At 58.3% G+C, this 16714-nt stretch overlaps 1 protein-coding gene across 1 annotated transcript in view; it reads left to right on the forward strand.

Annotated features, from left to right (window-relative positions):
• Window positions 1-8900, forward strand: part of MBTPS1 (membrane bound transcription factor peptidase, site 1) — a 51250-nt gene extending 42350 nt beyond the window's left edge. Inside the window, exons 19-23 of the mRNA XM_045987731.1 lie at window positions 237-377; window positions 2194-2325; window positions 3321-3447; window positions 6466-6596; window positions 8114-8900. Of these exons, the coding sequence (XP_045843687.1) occupies window positions 237-377; window positions 2194-2325; window positions 3321-3447; window positions 6466-6596; window positions 8114-8310 (728 nt within the window). The 3' untranslated portion in view covers window positions 8311-8900. The remainder of the gene's footprint in view (window positions 1-236; window positions 378-2193; window positions 2326-3320; window positions 3448-6465; window positions 6597-8113) is intronic.
• Window positions 8901-16714: the final 7814 nt, after the last annotated feature.

A 16714-nucleotide genomic window follows, 5' to 3' on the forward strand; every position in this document is an offset into this window, starting at 1 on the left:
ACAGAAGTGAGTTTCGCTGAAACCAAATTAGTGGCGCTAAAGATGTTTTCCTGTTGTAAAAGTTTGCACTGTTGAGACTGAATATTAGATTTTGCTGTGGCTTTTTTCTTTTTCATTCTTTATTTTCTTCGTTGTGTGGATTAAATGTCAAGCAGCGATTGGAAAATCATTTCATTCCTCAACAACAAGAAGTTTCATTCCTCAGCATTTTTGTTTTTGTTGTGATATTATTTTAGGATTGGAGGTTTTGAAGCAGGAGACAGCAGTTGTTGAAAACGTGCCCATTTTGGGACTCTATCAAATTCCCACTGAGGGCGGTGGCCGCATCGTGCTGTATGGAGACTCCAACTGCTTGGACGACAGTCACCGACAGAGGGGTGAGGACCGGGGGTGCGGCCGCGAAACAGCGTGGGCTTCCTGACTGGTGGCCAAACCTTTTGTCCCCCTGAGCCCTGGAAAGGCACCGATAAGGGGCTGGAAGATCCAGGGGCACGCCAGGGGCATGCATGCCCGGTGCAGCCGGGCAACTCCCAGCTGCTTTGGTGATGGGGCACGCTCGCTGGGTGTCTTAAGTCTGGACACGCAGAGTAAGCCAAACCCACGTGTGTGGGCTGTGCTGCCTTCCCTGCCGCACTGCTGTCCTCAGGAGGGCGGATGCTGGGACCGTCGTGTGTCCATGGAGAGGCTCTCTGCCTGGATCTGCCCGCCCCGCTCTGGAGTCTGTTCGTCCCAGGCGCTGCCGCGTGTGGTGCTCTTCCCAGGTCGGACCCGCTCTTCCTGGAGGGCCAGCGCCTGGCTCTCCTCCCAGACTTGGGGATTTGGCTGTTGTGAGCCTTCATTAGTGGGGGCGTTCGGTACCCTCCTGGTTGGGGGAGCTAGCGAGGGGGGCCTGGTCCTTGGCAATCGTCCGCTTTTTCGGTATCACTGCATCCTCCACATTGGGGGTTTCGAGCCCGGACGCAGACTGTTTATTTCTCACTGGGAAGGAGGAAATGGGAGGTGAAAGCGTTGCATGTCTTGGCCTGGTGAGGTGCGGACACAGCCAGGTCGGAAGCTCGCCTTCGGGCTTCCCGGAGGACGGCGGGGCTGGGGAGGGGGCTGGAGCCTCACGCTTGCAATAGGAGCCCGGCCAGAGCAGAGGGCCGATCCCCTGGAGCGTGAGCTGGGTGTGCGTGCATCTCTGAGTGAAGTTGAACTTGACAGATTCCTAGCGTTTTGTGTAAATCCTTAGAACATGGTTGATCTTTTTAAAAAAGGTTAAAGTCACAGTTGAAAGAAGATTAATGTTTTACTTCCACAGAGATTTCCTTTTAAGACTGGAGATCTCCTGTAAGAGTCTTTATTAAAATTTTTGAGAGGACTGTCCTCGTTCGAAGTCTGCCGGCGGCCGTGCTTCACGCACACAGCCAGAGCGCCCTTGAGGGAGCGAAGCTCTTGCTGGCCTCGCGTGTCGCCAGCCTGTCCAGCCCCTGCTGGGGGCAGTGGGTCTGCGGTGGCAGGCGTGGGCCGAGCCTGCGTGGAGGCAGCGGGGCCCGGTTTACAGACGCCGCAGCGTCTCTGTGTCCTGACCTAAGGACCCTCGTGTGGGTCTGTGATGAGCCGTCGGCCGCAGCCCAGCGCCTGGACTCCCTGCTGGGTCCCTCAGAATGACTGTTTCCTGTTCCCCTGTGTTGTGTGTGGGGCCCGGCGGCCCAGATTACTAGACTTTGCCCTCGTGTTGACCTTGAACTCACTTCCAGCGGTGTGCACACAGTGGTCCCGGCTCCCCCCTCGAAGCGTAGATCCCGATAGTTCCCTCAGGACAGCCTCCGGGAGCTGGCCGCGGCTTTGCGGCCCTGTTCTTCTGAGCCATTCTTTGCTCAGTGGGTGTCATGTGGTCCGGCCATCCCTGGGTGGGATTCTGTCCTCATGGTGAGGGGCCCAGAGCCAGGTGGCGCTCGGGCAGCCTGTCCAGCCCAGCACCCAGTGGCACTGACCCACGTGAGCCCCGGGGCTAGGAGTGAAGCCCACGGTCAGGTCCTGTCTGTCGTGCTGGTGTTTGTGAGCTGGCGCTGACCGCAGAGGGTGTGGACTTCTCAGGAGTAGGCGACCTCCTCACGTCCTGTTTTTCCTCACTTGGGGGGCTTTCAATTTCCTGTAGGCCTTCCTTGAAAACACTCTAATCCCTAAACGGCATGCCCATTGAACCCACAGACTGCTTTTGGCTCCTCGATGCACTCCTTCAGTACACGTCTTATGGGGTGACCCCTCCCAGCCTCAGTCATTCCGGGAACCGGCAGCGCCCTCCCAGCGGAGCCGGCTCGGCCACTCCAGAGAGGATGGAAGGTGAGTGTGCGTGGGCCATTGTGCCTGCTAGAAACAGAGCCTGTTGGCGAGCCCCCGGCTGTTGCCAGCGGTCACAGGCCGGCTTCTGTGGGAATAGAAAGGACGTGAACTCCGAGGTCCTCGCGCTTCCCCAAGTTAGCGTGTATCATGCCCTCTCCCAGATGGAGCCATGGCTCCTGGGGGTCTGTGGGAAGATGGGCCAGCGTTTCTGAGCCCTCACTGAGTGCCGGGTACACGGATCACCTCCCCCCAGGCCTCTCAGAGCTCTGGGAGAATAGATGAAGAGGCAGGCGTTGAGAGATGTAACTGGTCGAGGTCACTGGCTGGTGAGCCACGGCAACCTGTGGCCTTGCCCGCTGTGTGTCGGACAGGACTGGCCCGTGTGCCCGCCAGGCCGGAGTGTTCAGGTCCTCACTGCCGGGACCGCCAGAAGCGTAGCGTGAGCTGCAGACACAATTGTAAATCTTCCAGTGGCCGCGCCAAAAAAGTAAAGGAAACGGGTGAAATTCATTTTAGTGAAGTTCTTTGGCCCAGGACACCAAAACTGTTGGAACGTGACACGCCATTTCAGGTGCTCAGTACCCACACCCACAGCTCCAGTACTGGACAGCACAGGGCTGAGAAATAGAAGAAATTTTGAAATTTAAAGATGCACATTTTTTTGTTTTGCCTGAGAAGTAAACACTCCCAAGAGAAAGCTTTTCTTCCCGAAGCATATCTACAGGTGTGTGGAAGTGTGGTCAGTAAAGGTCGCCCGGCCACAGCCTTGCGTGTGGCTTGGCCACTTGAAAGGGAGTGGCCCTTCCGCTCTGTTCACTTGCCGTGAGCAGTGAGCACGCGTCCCCCGGGGCACTGGTCAGCGTCTGGGAGCCAGGGTACCAGGGTACGTGGTGGGCCCGTTGGCAGGCAGACAGACGGGCTAAGGCCTCTCAGTTATCTCCTGGCGTCTTCCTAACAACCGTGGTTTTGTGTCGCTGGTGTTGCTGCCGCCCCAGGGAACCACCTGCACCGGTACTCCAAGGTCCTTGAGGCCCGTTTGGGAGGCCCGGAGCCTCGGGCTCTGCCGGCCTGTCCGCACCTGTCGTGGGCCAAGCCACAGCCTCTAAACGAGACGGCTCCCAGGTTAGTGCCTTCCTGTGCTTTTCCACTCCTTCTGCGGGGTTTGTGATTCATTACTCTTTTTTTGTAAGAGAGGATGGAATTTTACTGACATCATTATCGAATCATCCGATCTTCTCGCTTGCCATTTTGTGATGTTATTTAATGGGTGAGCCCCCATATCGACCTTTACAGTTACGCGTCTGGTGGTGTCCTGCCTGAGGAAGCGCTTTGGGTAATTAGCATTGTGTTAGGTTTGCTTGATTCTTGCTTCAAAAGCTGGGGTCTGACAGTGCTGTCGCTTGAACAGAAGCTCTGACTCTTCTGGTTTGGGGTTCGAGAGGCGGGTGCTCCTTATTTGTGGTGCGGGTTCTGAAGTGCTGACAGGCTCTTCTCTCAGTCCAGAGGGCCGCGGCTGCCCGGGGGAGGTGTGCGCTCCTGCTTGCGGCCTGGCCTGGAGCGCGTCCGCGCCCTTCCCCCGGTCCCTGTCGCCCCTGCGTGTGTGGTGCCCGGACACTGCGGGTCTGCCTGCTGCTTCATCTCACGGACGCCATCGACTCCTTTCTCTGCTCCCTTTGCTTTCAGAAGCCACAGCGAGAGTGACTCCTGCTGTTTCTCTCTGGGCACCGCAGCCCACTGAGCACGCTGCTTCCCTTGTTTTCTCCCCCTCACTCCTCCTCCCTGTTTCTGGGCTTGTCCTGATTTGGGGTCCTGGCACAGTGAGGCGGGGCCTGTGTCCCAGGACAGCTGGGGGGCCGTCCTCCCACGCCTCTCCTTTGCGCAGTCCTGCGGGCAGCCGTCCGCCTCACCGGCAGCACGGCTCCTGCCTCCTGGCCGGTGGGGCTCCCCCTACCAAGCTGCCCACTTAGCTTGGGTCTTGGTGTATACAGGCTTTGGTGGGCCGGGGCTCGGGGTGGCAGGGGACAGAGGACCACCGTCGACGCAGTGAGCCACTGGGAGGAAGAAGCCCAGGCGTCGTGAACCGACTACTCAGTGCACCAGTCACGGACCGTGTGTCCTCTGGAGAACGCGCTCGGCAGAAGACCGTGGGATTGTGAAGTGTTCACGTCATCTCATCGGCTGCTTCTTTCTGAAACTTTAATTACAGAGTACTTTTCCATTCTAGTTAATATCCTGTCATTTAAAAATTTCTGATAAGATTCCATTTTTACATCCACTTGTTCATAACCTCCTATTATCGTAGCATTCAGGCCGCACTTCGTTCCAGCTGTCGTCAGCGGTTCCTAGTCAGGGGCAGCCCGTGTTGGCCAGAATTGCCGAAGCCCAGTTTCTCCCCCCGGTGCTGTTGGGGACTCAGAAGCAGATAAGGCTGTCCTGCGTCCTTAGGCGCGCCCACGTCGGGCATCTGGCCGCCACCAGCCAGTCGTTCCGGACGCCGTGCAGCGCCTGGCATTGGCGTCCGCCAGCACGCCCGGGAATTGCCTCTTAATCTGCCCGTCAGGCTCCCCCTTATCTCACATGAAACATTTTGCTGAAAATTATTTTCAGTCCCCAGAGATCTACATCTGGGTCCCAGTTCTGGAGCAGAGAGATCCGAGACCACGTCAGACGGCTCTAGACAACCCTGGAAAGGCCTGGTGTCCGTCAGTCTGGTGCTGAGCGCAAGTTTCTGTTTCTGAAATGACCCCTTTCTGAGTTCCGTTGCTGGGCACCGGCTGTCCTTACTTGGAGCAGTCGCAGGAATGTCACACTCAAGAGGAACCTGCGGGCCGGGTGACCCTCCGTCGTCGCGTTGGAGGGCTACAACGCAGTGTGCTGCTTTCCACCGTCGTTGACTAGAAGGTGCCGTGGCCAGATAATTACATTCCAGAGCCGGACCTCACGTCCGAATTACAGCACAGCCCGCATCTGTTCAGCCACAGGGTCGTCTCTGGCCTGGATTCCGTAACTTGACCTTGTCAGTTTGATTTTCAGAGGATGGAACCTGAACGGTAAAGTTGAGCCCTGCGAGGCAGGATAGGTTGTCGTGCTCACTGGCCTTTTCCGAGCTGCTGCCCAGCTGCAGGTGGCTGAGAGGCGCTCCTGCCGTTCCTGCGCATAAAGCTCCTTCCCAGACCCGGGCTCCCCTGGCGCCCCTTCACCCAGGTGCCCAGAGAGTGGAGTATCTTTGCCTCAGTCGGCCAAAGTACAAGGCCAGCTACCCACTTCCAGAAGAGCAAGGAGCAGAAAAACGGGGAGCTCATGATCAGCAGACACACTGTATTCCTTTCTCCCGGATCGGCCAGAGCAGTCTTCACGTGGCTCACTTGCACGCTGCTCTAATCTGGGCGCCCCCCCCCCCCCCCCCGCCAGCTTTCTGCGGCTCTGTGCAGCGTGTCGGCCTCTCTGTGCGTCAGGTGTGACCCCAAAATGTTGCTGGGTCTCAGCATCAGGAACGAGACTAGCGGTGCATCTGCCGTAGTGAGGCCAGCGTGTTGACAGAGTGGACACGTCGCCCTTCTTCCTCATCCTGGCCCAGCGGGCAAGGCCGACGTGCATTCCCACGGTTGGCTCTTCTTGATGGCTCCGCGGTTGTGTGTCTGCCTCATCCTCCCTTGTGGCGACATCTTTGAGGACAGAGGCCGTCTGGTTCCCGGCACCCGTGGAGCCTCCTAGGCCGCCCTGGTCTGGGTTCCTCGGAAAGCAGCCTCCGCAGGCTGTGCCGGCCCGGGGCAGAGACGCCCACGCACCTTCCCGCCAGCCCCCAGACCTGGAGCCCTGGCCTCAGCTCCTGGCTTCAGACTCCTTTCAGAGGTTCATGGGTGGTTTCCTCTCCCACTGTGCGGCGACATGTCCAGTTTAAGCAGAGGCAGACCGTTTGGGGCCTATTAGGAACCCGGTAGACCACGTATAGACTCCGTTTGACGTTTCTGTCTTGGGACCTGGAAGCTCTCACAGTGTGCTGTGCAGTTGGGCTTAGGTGGGTGTCGGTGGGACGTGGCTTCACCTTTCTCCTGAAATGGCTTCTTCTTAGGTATCGGCTAAGCTTCTAAGCTAGTGCACTTGCTTATTTTCACTCTGTTTCGATCCATTTTCATGAAGTAACCTTTGGAAACACCAGAAGCTGCTCTCCATCGACCTGGACAAAGTGGTATTACCCAACTTCCGATCGAACCGCCCTCAAGTGAGGCCATTGTCTCCCGGAGAGAGCGGTGCCTGGGACATTCCTGGAGGTCAGTTCTTAGGGGCTTCGGTGTGCTAGACCCTACTCGCTTTGTTCTGGTTCCCCCCACCCCGCTCAGGGCAGGCCAGGTGGGCCTGCCTTTGCCTTCCTGGGAGCATCTGGTCCATGCTTGCCTTTTTTTTTTGTTTTTTTTTTTTGAAAGATTTTATTTATTTGTTTGACACAGAGAGAGATCACAAGCAGGCAGAGGGGCAGGCAGAGAGAGAGGAGGAAGCAGGCTCCCCAGCAGAGAGCCCAATGAGGGGCTCAATCCCAGGACCCTGAGATCGTGACCCGAGCCAAAGGCAGCAGCTTAACCCACTGTGCCACCCAGGTGCCCCCACGCTTTCTCTGTGGTATGAATCAGCACGGCCAGAAGTGGGCCTAAGAGATTACACACCGTGTTCCCTTCAGAACTTTCTACCGTGATTTTCAAATTCAGAACAAATAGCCGGGTGTTACACCCGAAACTCTTCCTGTAGAGTAATTTGCACGCTCTTGTCCAAGTTCTGTAGGCCAGTGTGTCTGATGCGGGGAACACCTCTGTCATTAGGTGGTTTGGGTCCCAGCCAGTGGCTGAGCCACCCTGGCCTCTAAACCCTCAGCCCAGAGGTCTCCGCTGATTCTCCGTTCTGGCCCACCTGAGCTGGGACGCTCCCCTGAAAGCGTGTTTCTGCCCCTCAGCTGATCTGATTGTGCCCCCCATCCCAAGGGACAGGACGTTCCCTCCACGGACAGTGGCTTTTGGCCTGACTAGACCATTTGGGACAGGTCGTCTTTTACCTGGAACGACCAGGATCCAGTCATTCCAGCAAAGCGTGGGCAGCAGTTTTTGTTTTTGTTTTTTTTCTGGAGAGCTCTGTGCTCTTTCAAGAGGTTACAGCTCCCCATAGGACTCCTGGTTCCAGGAACTGTCGCCGTGGCCCATGTGTTCCGACCCCGGGGGCCTTGTGTGGTGACGCCCAGCTCCTGAGGGCCTTGCCTGCAGTCATGGGGTGTACGATGGTGGTTTGTTTGGAACCAAGGGTCCTCCAGGTGCCACTCTTGACTTCTGACCGCATGTCCCATCTGTGGTCGGCTTTCCCAGGAGGGTCGGGGTATGGCCAGCCGTCCTCCCACTCAGCTAGTCCGACACCAGCAGCTCGTCTCCTGCCCAGCGTCCAGACTCCTCTGTCTTCCCATGCACGTAGGGGAACTGGAAGCAGCTCTTCGCACCCCTTTGTGTAGGTTGGCCGGTCCTGGGCTCCGTCTAAGGTGGGCATAGGGAGAGGAAGGAGCAAAAACCTCACTTCAGACACCGCTGCCCACCCCACCCTCCACTCCCAAGGCTGCTAATCTGAGAATCGCTCATTTCTTCTCTGCACGTGACCCGGGTCCATTCACCTAAGGTTTCACGATTCCGTTTGCCCCGTGAGCCTCGGTGATGTGTTTCGTTTCATTTTTGTTTCTGACGCGTCTGCCTCCACGGCAGAGGGGCGGTGACCAGATGCTCGGGTGCCCCTGACCGCTGCCGCTGTGCTCTTGCAGGGATCATGCCCGGTCGCTACAACCAGGAGGTGGGCCAGACCATCCCCGTGTTTGCCTTCCTGGGAGCCATGGTGGTCCTGGCCTTCTTCGTGGTACAAATCAACAAGGCCAGGAGCCGGCCGAAGCGCAGGAAGCCCAGGGTGAAGCGCCCCCAGCTGGTGCAGCCGGCCCACCCGCCAAAGACCCCTTCCGTGTGACCCCAGACCTGCTGGCCCTGAGAGCCAAAGAGAGCCTTTGAGGACGGCCGTGAGGGGCAGCCCATCAGGAAGGGGTCACGTCTCCAGCCGCGACGCCGCACAGTCTGTCCTTAGCGGGCCTCCCGGGGGTCTGTGGGAGGGGCTGGTGGGTCAGCCTCCGGGGAGACCACTCAGAGGGGCCTCGGGCACGCTGGCTGGGGACTCCCGACCCTCAGGGGTGCGCCGCCTTACACCAGCGGAAGCTCTGACCAAGCTGAACTGTGCTCATCAAAGGCTATTTTCTATATTTATTGTTGGGAAAAGTCACTTTAAAGACTTGTGCTATTCGGAAGCAAAGCTATTTTTTTTGTCAGTGGAATGCGGTTTTTTTACTATGACATCATGAGAAAAAACACAGATTCCGTGATCTCCAGACTGAGATTTGAAGGAAATTTGCACAGATCTGTGAAACATAGACCTTCGCTTTATTTTTATAAGTATCAACTGCCGTCGTGTTTTGTAATTCGGGGTCTTGATTTCACCGTTGTGGGTGAAGCAGATTTTCAGTAAACACGCATTACCTGTGCGAAGCTGAAGAGAAGGTGTAACAGGCTCTTCTTCCACGCGCCCCGGTCTCCCTGATGACCGCCTGAGCACGGTCCCCGTCGGCCTGCTGGGCGGCAGGGGGAGGTGGGGTGGGGGGTGTGGTTTGAGCTCTAATTCACGTCCCATAAAATTCTCCGACGTGTCCCATTTGGTGGTTTTTAGTATACTCACAAGGTTGTGTAATTATCACCCTTGTGATTCTAGAACTTCTTCAACACCCCAAAAACAGGCTGTCCCATCAAGAAATCAGGCTGTATCCTTTCCCTTCCAGCCCAACGGCAGCACCTCCTGCACCCGGATATATCTGGCCCGAACATTTCACGCGCGTGGAATCACGTGATGCGTGGCCCGTTTTCCCCGCGTAGCACGTTTGTAAGACGCGCTCGTGTGGTGGCTTGGCCAGCACGGCCCGGGCACCGGCGCGGCGTGCGCATGGGCTCACCTTGTATATCCGTTCCTCCGTCGGTGGGCGCTGGACTCTCCTACTTTCTGGCTCCTAGGAGCGCTGATGCGAAGAGTGTTTGAGTACGAGTTTGTGCGTGGACATCAGTTTTCATCTCCGTTGGGTGTAAATACCCGGAGTAAGAGCTTAGAGCACCATGCTCACCTTCCTGCGGAGCTGCTAAGCTTTTCTTGTCCAAAGCCAGGGCGCCCTTTTGTATCCCCAGGAGTGGGGTCCGAGGGTCCCAGCCTCTCCGCGCCCTCCCCCAGGCCCCTGACCGCCCCGTCCTAGCACAACGTGGGTGTCAAGTGCTGTCTTCGTTGTGGTTGGGATTTGTGTTTTCCTAAAGACGAATGATGTTGAACATCTTTCGCTGTTTGTGGGTCGTCCCTATGTCTTCTCGAGCCGTGTGTGTTTGGCGTTGGTTTGTAACTGGGTTTCCTTAGCACTGTGCGAGTGGGACTTGTTTTTGTATTCTAGGTGCAGGTCCCTTACCAGGTATGTGAACTGCAGACGTGTTTCTCATTCTGTTGGTTGTCTTTTCGCTTTCCTGGTCGTCTCCTTTGAAGCGTGAAAGTGTCTAATTTTGATGGAGGCCATTTTATCTCTCGGGCCATTCATAGGAAACCATGGCCTCATCCAAGGGAGCCCATTAATACTTAACCCCTGCCTGTCCAGTCTGTTTCGTATGCCAACCGGCTGACCTCAGCCTTCACATCACAGGTGAGGACTGACCGGAGGGGCAGAGGCCCTGTGGAATCAGGGTGCTGCTGACGTCTTGGGAAGAAGAAGGCACAGGCCACGGGATGAGGGAGAAGTCGCTAAGGCCTACCTCAGAGGTCATGTTCGTGACTTTGCAGGCATCCCTTAGGTCCCCACAGAGCTCTCTCTGTCCCAAGCAGCCCGGAGGACGTCAGTACTTGGCATACGGTAGCCCTGTGGTCGTCAGGTGGGCCGCGCATCCAAGGGCAGCTTGGGTGTGTCAGAGCCCAGGGCTCAGGCGCCATCTGTTGTGGGGCCTTCTGGTCCCACTGCCTGTCCCCCACAGGTGTGGGCAGCTCACCACCTGCTCCTCAGCACTGTGGAAGTTGGGGTCCCAGCCCGTGCTTCTGCACAGGCCCAGGCAGGTCCTGGGAATGAGGAGACGGGCTGGGCGCAGGACTGCAGGCTGTGGGAGCTGGGACCGGCCAGAATGCCCAGGCCTTGCCTCGGGGACAGCACGTCTTTAGGTTATTCCAGAAAGGCCTGAAACCGGGAGTATGGTGGCAAGTAACAGAATTAGAGACATTTTTGGGGACTTAGGCTGTCTCTCCAGCTCTGCTCTGGAGTTCCTCTAACAGGGCACACCATGCGATTGTGGAACGAAGCGCTAGGCCGCAGAGTCCATGCGGCTGAAGGCCGTGGGGGTGCCTGTTTGTCTGCAGACTTGGGCCTCTCCTCCCTGGTAGCGGTCCCCTTCCCTGCCTGCTGGGAGGCTCCCTCACCTGGCCCCCCATGTCGGTGTCCACGTGTGTCCCTGGCCTTCGGCACTGGCTCTCCTGTTTAGGCGGGGTGGACTGTGCCACGTGTGTATGGCTTAGGCTTGGGCGTAGGGTCCGTAGGGTTGCAGAGTTGGGGCAGGACGAGAATTGGAGAGTTGTTAGTGCAGCAGGATTCTTAGGGACTTGTGGTTACTGTGGCTCCGCGAAGGGAAACCACGTGGGGGGTGATAGAGCAGGGTGAAGTTCATTAGCGACCCTGTGAAGACCCTAGTGGGCTTCTGAGGACGGGGCCGCTTCACAGCCATCCTGGAGCCCTTGGGGGTGGATGGGGTGTGCCTGGGAGCTGGCAGCCTGTGCTGTGATGTGCCTGCCCGAAGGCGTCTTGTTAATAGAGGCATAACGTGGGAGAAAGGAGGTGGATCCTCTCCTGTGTGCGAGCCCACGGGCCGTCGGCAGGAGCTGTGCGGCAGGCTGACGGCACCCAGCAGACTGTGTGCACTGAGTCTCTGTGCCCGGCCGGTGGCGGGGGGAGGGCAGTAGCTGTCCCAGAGCCACACCTCTGGTGCAGGCAGGATTGGAACTGAGCCTGAGTGCCTCCCTTTCGGGACAGTGACATGCTAGGAGGAAGACTGGACGTGGAGGCCTTGGACAGAACCGTGGGAGGACAGAGGGGACAGTGGAGTGGGTGAGGCTGAGCTGAGAGAGGTCTTCAGTGGGGAGCGCTTCCTCGGAAGGGGCCAAGGTCTCCGAAGAGAACCGGTGGATGCTGGGGTCTGGAAAACAGATGCCCTCTCCCAGAAGAGACCTCTGGTCAGCGGTTGCACCGGCATGTTCTGGAGAGGATGTCCCCATCCCAGGGTGGGCCAACTCCCTGCTTATAGGGGATTCTTTGTTGCCCTGGCGTGAGCGCTCATCGTCCTAGAGCACAGCTGCATCTTTCAAAAAAAACAAAATAGGGCAGTCAACCCACCACAACCACAGGTGCATCCCTGGGGGTCCCTGCAGGGCCAGGTTGGGTGTGGAGGTTGGGCCCCAGAGCTCGTCCCTAACGCTGCTCTCTCGGGAGCCAGGCAGGGGTCCTGTCGGCAGAAACCTGGAAGGTGCTGAATGGAGGCGAGCTGGAAACGGGGACGGCTGGGTGCCCCGCCACCACCCTCAACCCTGCCTGTGTAAGAGGACATGAGGGTCTGAGGTCTTCTTGAATGTGCCCGTGTACATCCTCTGCCCCACAGGAAGGGGCCCCCCTGCCTGGTGCCTCAGTGGCGAGTGCACGCACCTTGTCTGCACAGTACCCCCCACCCACCTGGCGTTGGCCCGGGTCTTGTGTGATGCCAACCTGGACGTCCCAGCCACCTGTGATGCTCTCACATCCATTTCCCAGGTGAGAAAACCAAGGTGAGACCCGCGTTCCAGCCCCTCTCTGGCCTGGGTCTGGGCCTGGACCCCTCAACGCCAGGCTTCCCTTTTCCCCATGGCAGGAAGGATGCCCACTCACTGGTAGTAATGGGGATGCTACTTAGATTTGCTGGACACAGAATGGAGGTGAGGACCCATCGACAGATGAGAGAGAAGTTTCCAGAAAATAGTAAGATTGTTGATTTTTTTTTTTCTTTTTCACGGTTGGTACTACCTTCATAAGCAGATCCCACACTGGCTGCTGGTTTCATTTGCTGGTGACTGGGCACTGCAGGGGAGTAGCTTAGACATACACATTCCTGGGCCTGGCCCCAGGCTTACTGAATCATAGGCTCTTTGGGAAGGGCCTTGAAATCTGTTTTCGGAGCTCCCCAAGGTAAACAATGAGCACACAACCCAGCTACTGCACTGCTAGGCGTAGACCCAGAACATTGAAAACAGGTGTTGGAGCAGAATCTGTAGGTGCCTGCTCACAGCCACACTGTTCACAGTAGCCAAAAGCCGAAAACGACCCAGATGTGTGCGTGAGCGGCTGAGCAGAAAGTGACACATCCGGACACTGGGACATTTGTCAGCCACTACAGGGGGAAGTACTGGTCATGAACCTGGAAAACGTCCTCCTGAGGGCAGGAAGCCAGACACAGAAGGCCACAGAATGTGTGCTCGTGTGTATGCGAAATGTCCGGGATAGGCGGCTGAGGGACAGACAGCGGGCTAGTGTGCCGGGCAGGGATGGCTAGTGACCGCTGACAGGTACAGAGCTTTCCTTTGGGAGATGGAATGTTCTGGAAACGACGTGGCGGCAGTGGTTTCACAACACTGTGAGTGTGCTATACGCCCCTGGACTCTGCTTTTCAGGGGCTAAAAATAGTGGGTTTTATGTTGCAGGATTTACACCCAAAGCCCCAGATCTCCCCAGTGGGTTCTTGTACCAGGTGTGGGGGCAGGGCGAGGAGGAGGGGCCCGGGCTCAGGACCCAGGTGACAGAGCCTGCTGAGGCCGGGCGCCGTCCTCACTGTCCTGCCATCCGGCTGCTCTCTGGCTGACGAGGGTGCAATGCCCTCTCCCACCCATAGCTGGGTTCCGGGCCCTAACTTGGGCACCAGCCTCTCATTAGAAGGAGGGGACAGCAGCACTCGGCGTGGCCCGTGCCCTTGGGCCCTGTATCGCCTGGAGGCCCAGTCTCTGCCCTGCAGTTGAGTCCACAGACCCCCAGCCTCTCTGAGGGGCCAGCCATCAGAACCCAGGGTGCTGGGTGAGTCCATTTCGTGTTGCCACTGTGACGAGTCTCTGCGAAGTTGGGGCTGAAAACATACGTATTCTCTGCTTCTGGTGGTTGGAAAGCCAAAATCAGGCTCTTGGGCTGAAATCAGGTGTGGGCAACGCTGGTTCTGTCCGGAGGTCCCCCCGGGGAGAACCTGTCTCAGGCCTTTTCCAGCCTCTAGAGGGGCCTGTGTTCCTCCCCCTTCTCCACCTTCAAAGTCCTGACCGAGCGTTCTCCTCTCTGACCCCTCCTGTGTCTCTGTGGTAAGGACACTGGGAGGATATTGAGGGCCTGCCCAGCTCCTGCAGGACCCTCGCGCCACCTCAAGGTCCTTCATTATCATTGGCAGAGTCCCTTTTGCTGTGTCCGTTCATGCATTTCATAGGTCTGGGATCAGGATGAGGACATCTTCACAGGCCGTCACTCAGACGAGCACACTGGGCCCCTCTGTCCCCAAGCTGTGGTGAGTTTGCACAGGAGAACTTTGAGTCCGTGGTTAGCTGCTGTGGATGGGGCTGCCCGTGAGAGGCCATGGGCTCCTGGTTCGCCCCAGGTGGCTTCTGCTAAGCTGCCTGAGGCCCCGGGGCAGCCGTGGGAAACGGGGCCGTAGGCCCAGGAGTACAGGTGAGGCAGGGTCCTCGCTTGCCCAGAACCATGCTCCTCCTCCACAGCGTCTCAGCGGCTCTCAGGGAGCTTTGTGGAGATCCAGAGGCCTGCCCCGCCCCTGAACCCCGTCACCTGAAGCTCTGGGGGTGAGTCCAGCTCTCGTTCCTCCAGAAGCGTTCCTCCACGATTCTTGGGCAGCCAGTGTTCAGAACGCTGTTCTGGAAGCTCAGAATCAGACCGAGGGAAAGACACAAATACCAGTAACAGTCTGATGCGCGCTATTCCAGATGACACCTGCTGTGCACTTCTGTGCCAAGAGCACGTTCTCCTGATCCTGCCCACAGCCCTGTAGGGTGGAAACCGTTGTGATCCTGTTTCCCAGGTGCTCCCAGCGAGGCCCAGAGCCAGACCCAGATCCAGACCATAGAGCCAGGGCACAAGAGGAGCCAGGGACTGGCTCCTGGGACCTGCCCTCATCCATGTTCCAGAACTTTCTACTGGATGGGTGAGCACAGAGGTTGGGGAAACAAGATCTTTCTCCCTGCAGTTCTGAACCTGTCATGTGACCCATACTCTGTGGAGAAGGAAAGGAGCTGGACCCCCTAGAAGAACCATTGATGGCAGGTGCTCCCCTGTTGGGATGACACGGAAGGGGGATGGTCCCGCGTCCCTGCAGGCACTGGGCCGACCACCCCCTACCTGGTCCACCGAGGCCCGGTGTGCACCCCACCCGAGCCGCCCACACGGATGGAGCACCCAGGGCGCGTCCACACAGCCTGGAAAGGTCACACGGCCCTGGGAGGCCGGCAGGGAGTGCATATCAAAGCCTCTCAGAACTAAGAGGTTTTCCTCACTGAGTGGAATTTCACAGCCCAGTGGCCAATTTCTAAGTCATGCACGTTAATGGGCAGCTAATGAGGTGTCCAGCCAGGGACCTGGAGGGGCCCCAGGCTCCAGAGCCCAGATTAAGCAGTACAAAGCCAGCCCCTGGTGAGGCTCTTGATCTCCTGTCACTGCCTCGGGCTGGATGTGGGGGTGGGGAGAGCCGGTCAGAGCTGTGCAGCTTTTCAGCCTTCATCCTGGGCTTGGTCTCTGCCCTCCAGCTGCCTGGGCTCCACCTGCCACCCCCAGGTGCCACTCCTCAGGGGGCCGACCTCACTGCGTTCCTGGAAAACCTCTGCAAGGAAGAGGTGGGGTTTCCACGTCCAATGCAGCCAGAAAGGCCTTTCCGAGGTGTCTGATCCGGCTCTCTAACCTGGGGGCCCGCAGAACATGGAGGCCTTCCCCAGGGCCCCTGGCTGAGCCTTCACAGGGACTCCGCGGCCTCCTGAATGCCTCCCCTGCTCCCTTCGCTGAGGGTGCACAGCCTTGTCACCTTCCTCCCGGGGGCCCCTCCAGATGCCCCAGCTCCTGGAGCCTCGCGGGCACTCCCCCTCCCTTTGGACCGTGGCTTTTTGTGTAGTCCTGGTATCCTCGCAGGTAGCCCCGTCCTGCAGAGTGGAGACCTCTTTCCCCTGGGACTCGCTCCGAGTCAGTGTTTGTTGAATGACTGTCCGACAGAATGGCTGAGAACACACTCAGGTGCCAGATACGGGGGGAACAGGGTGCTGAGTAGCGTGCCCTAGAGCTCGTGGGTGTGACACGGCATGGAAACGGGGGGCCTCTTCAGGGGCAGTGAAGGTAAGCATCTGGAGAGGAGGTCATCCTGGGTGGGGTGGCCTGGGAAGATGGAGCCTGGAGCCCCGAGGAGCTGGACGAGACAGGAGGGGTCACCCCCTGGAGCCTTCGGCGGGAGCATGGCCCTGCCGATACCTGGTTTCAGGCTTCCAGTGCCCGGGACTGTGAGCGGGCGAAGCTCCATTGGTGTCAGCCCCCACTGCAGTTGGTCAGGACAGCCTCGGAGACGCCTCCATGCGGGAAGTCATCACCTCTGCTGCTCTCCGGGCGTCTGTCTCTCCTGCCATCTGTCGTGCACACACACTTCTTCACCTGGGACCCCAGGGCTGGGCTCTGCTGGTCGGGCAGGCTGTGGGGGGATGCAGGTTTGGGGATGATGGACCCAGGCCTGTCACTTGCCAGGGGTCACGTGCTGAGCCCAGGGCCTGCCCCGCGTGGAGCATGATGACATCTTGGGATTCGGCGTCAGGGCACAGACACCTGGCGCCAGCTGCAGGCCCAGGCTCCCAGCCCGAGTGCCACGCGAGATGTTCAGCTGGGCACTCCTGGGCCACCCGCCCAGACCCCTTTCCCTGTCCCTGCTAACAGGCTGGCCACCCGGCAGGCCCATGTTTACTGAGCATGCTCTGCGTGGAGCCTGCAAAGGTATAATCGGTCTGCTGGGGACACGGGATTGAGACCGTTGGAAACCACACGGAGGAGAACCCTTGGCACTGATCTCGTGTCCGCCAGGTGAGGACTGATCGGGTGAGGCTCCGGGGCCCTGGAGATGTTTAGCTTAAAGCCACAGCCCTTGAGAGGCCGTCCTGGGACCAGCTCTGTGGGCATCACCGGGGAGCTGGTTATGAGTGAGTCAGAAACGCTGGGTTGTGACAGCCTCAGGGGGACTTGAAGCTGGGTGGCGGGAATGAGCAGGTTCACACTGGAATTCGA

Source organism: Meles meles, chromosome 19 (genome assembly GCF_922984935.1).
Source record: "Meles meles chromosome 19, mMelMel3.1 paternal haplotype, whole genome shotgun sequence".
Lineage (NCBI taxonomy): Eukaryota > Metazoa > Chordata > Mammalia > Carnivora > Mustelidae > Meles > Meles meles.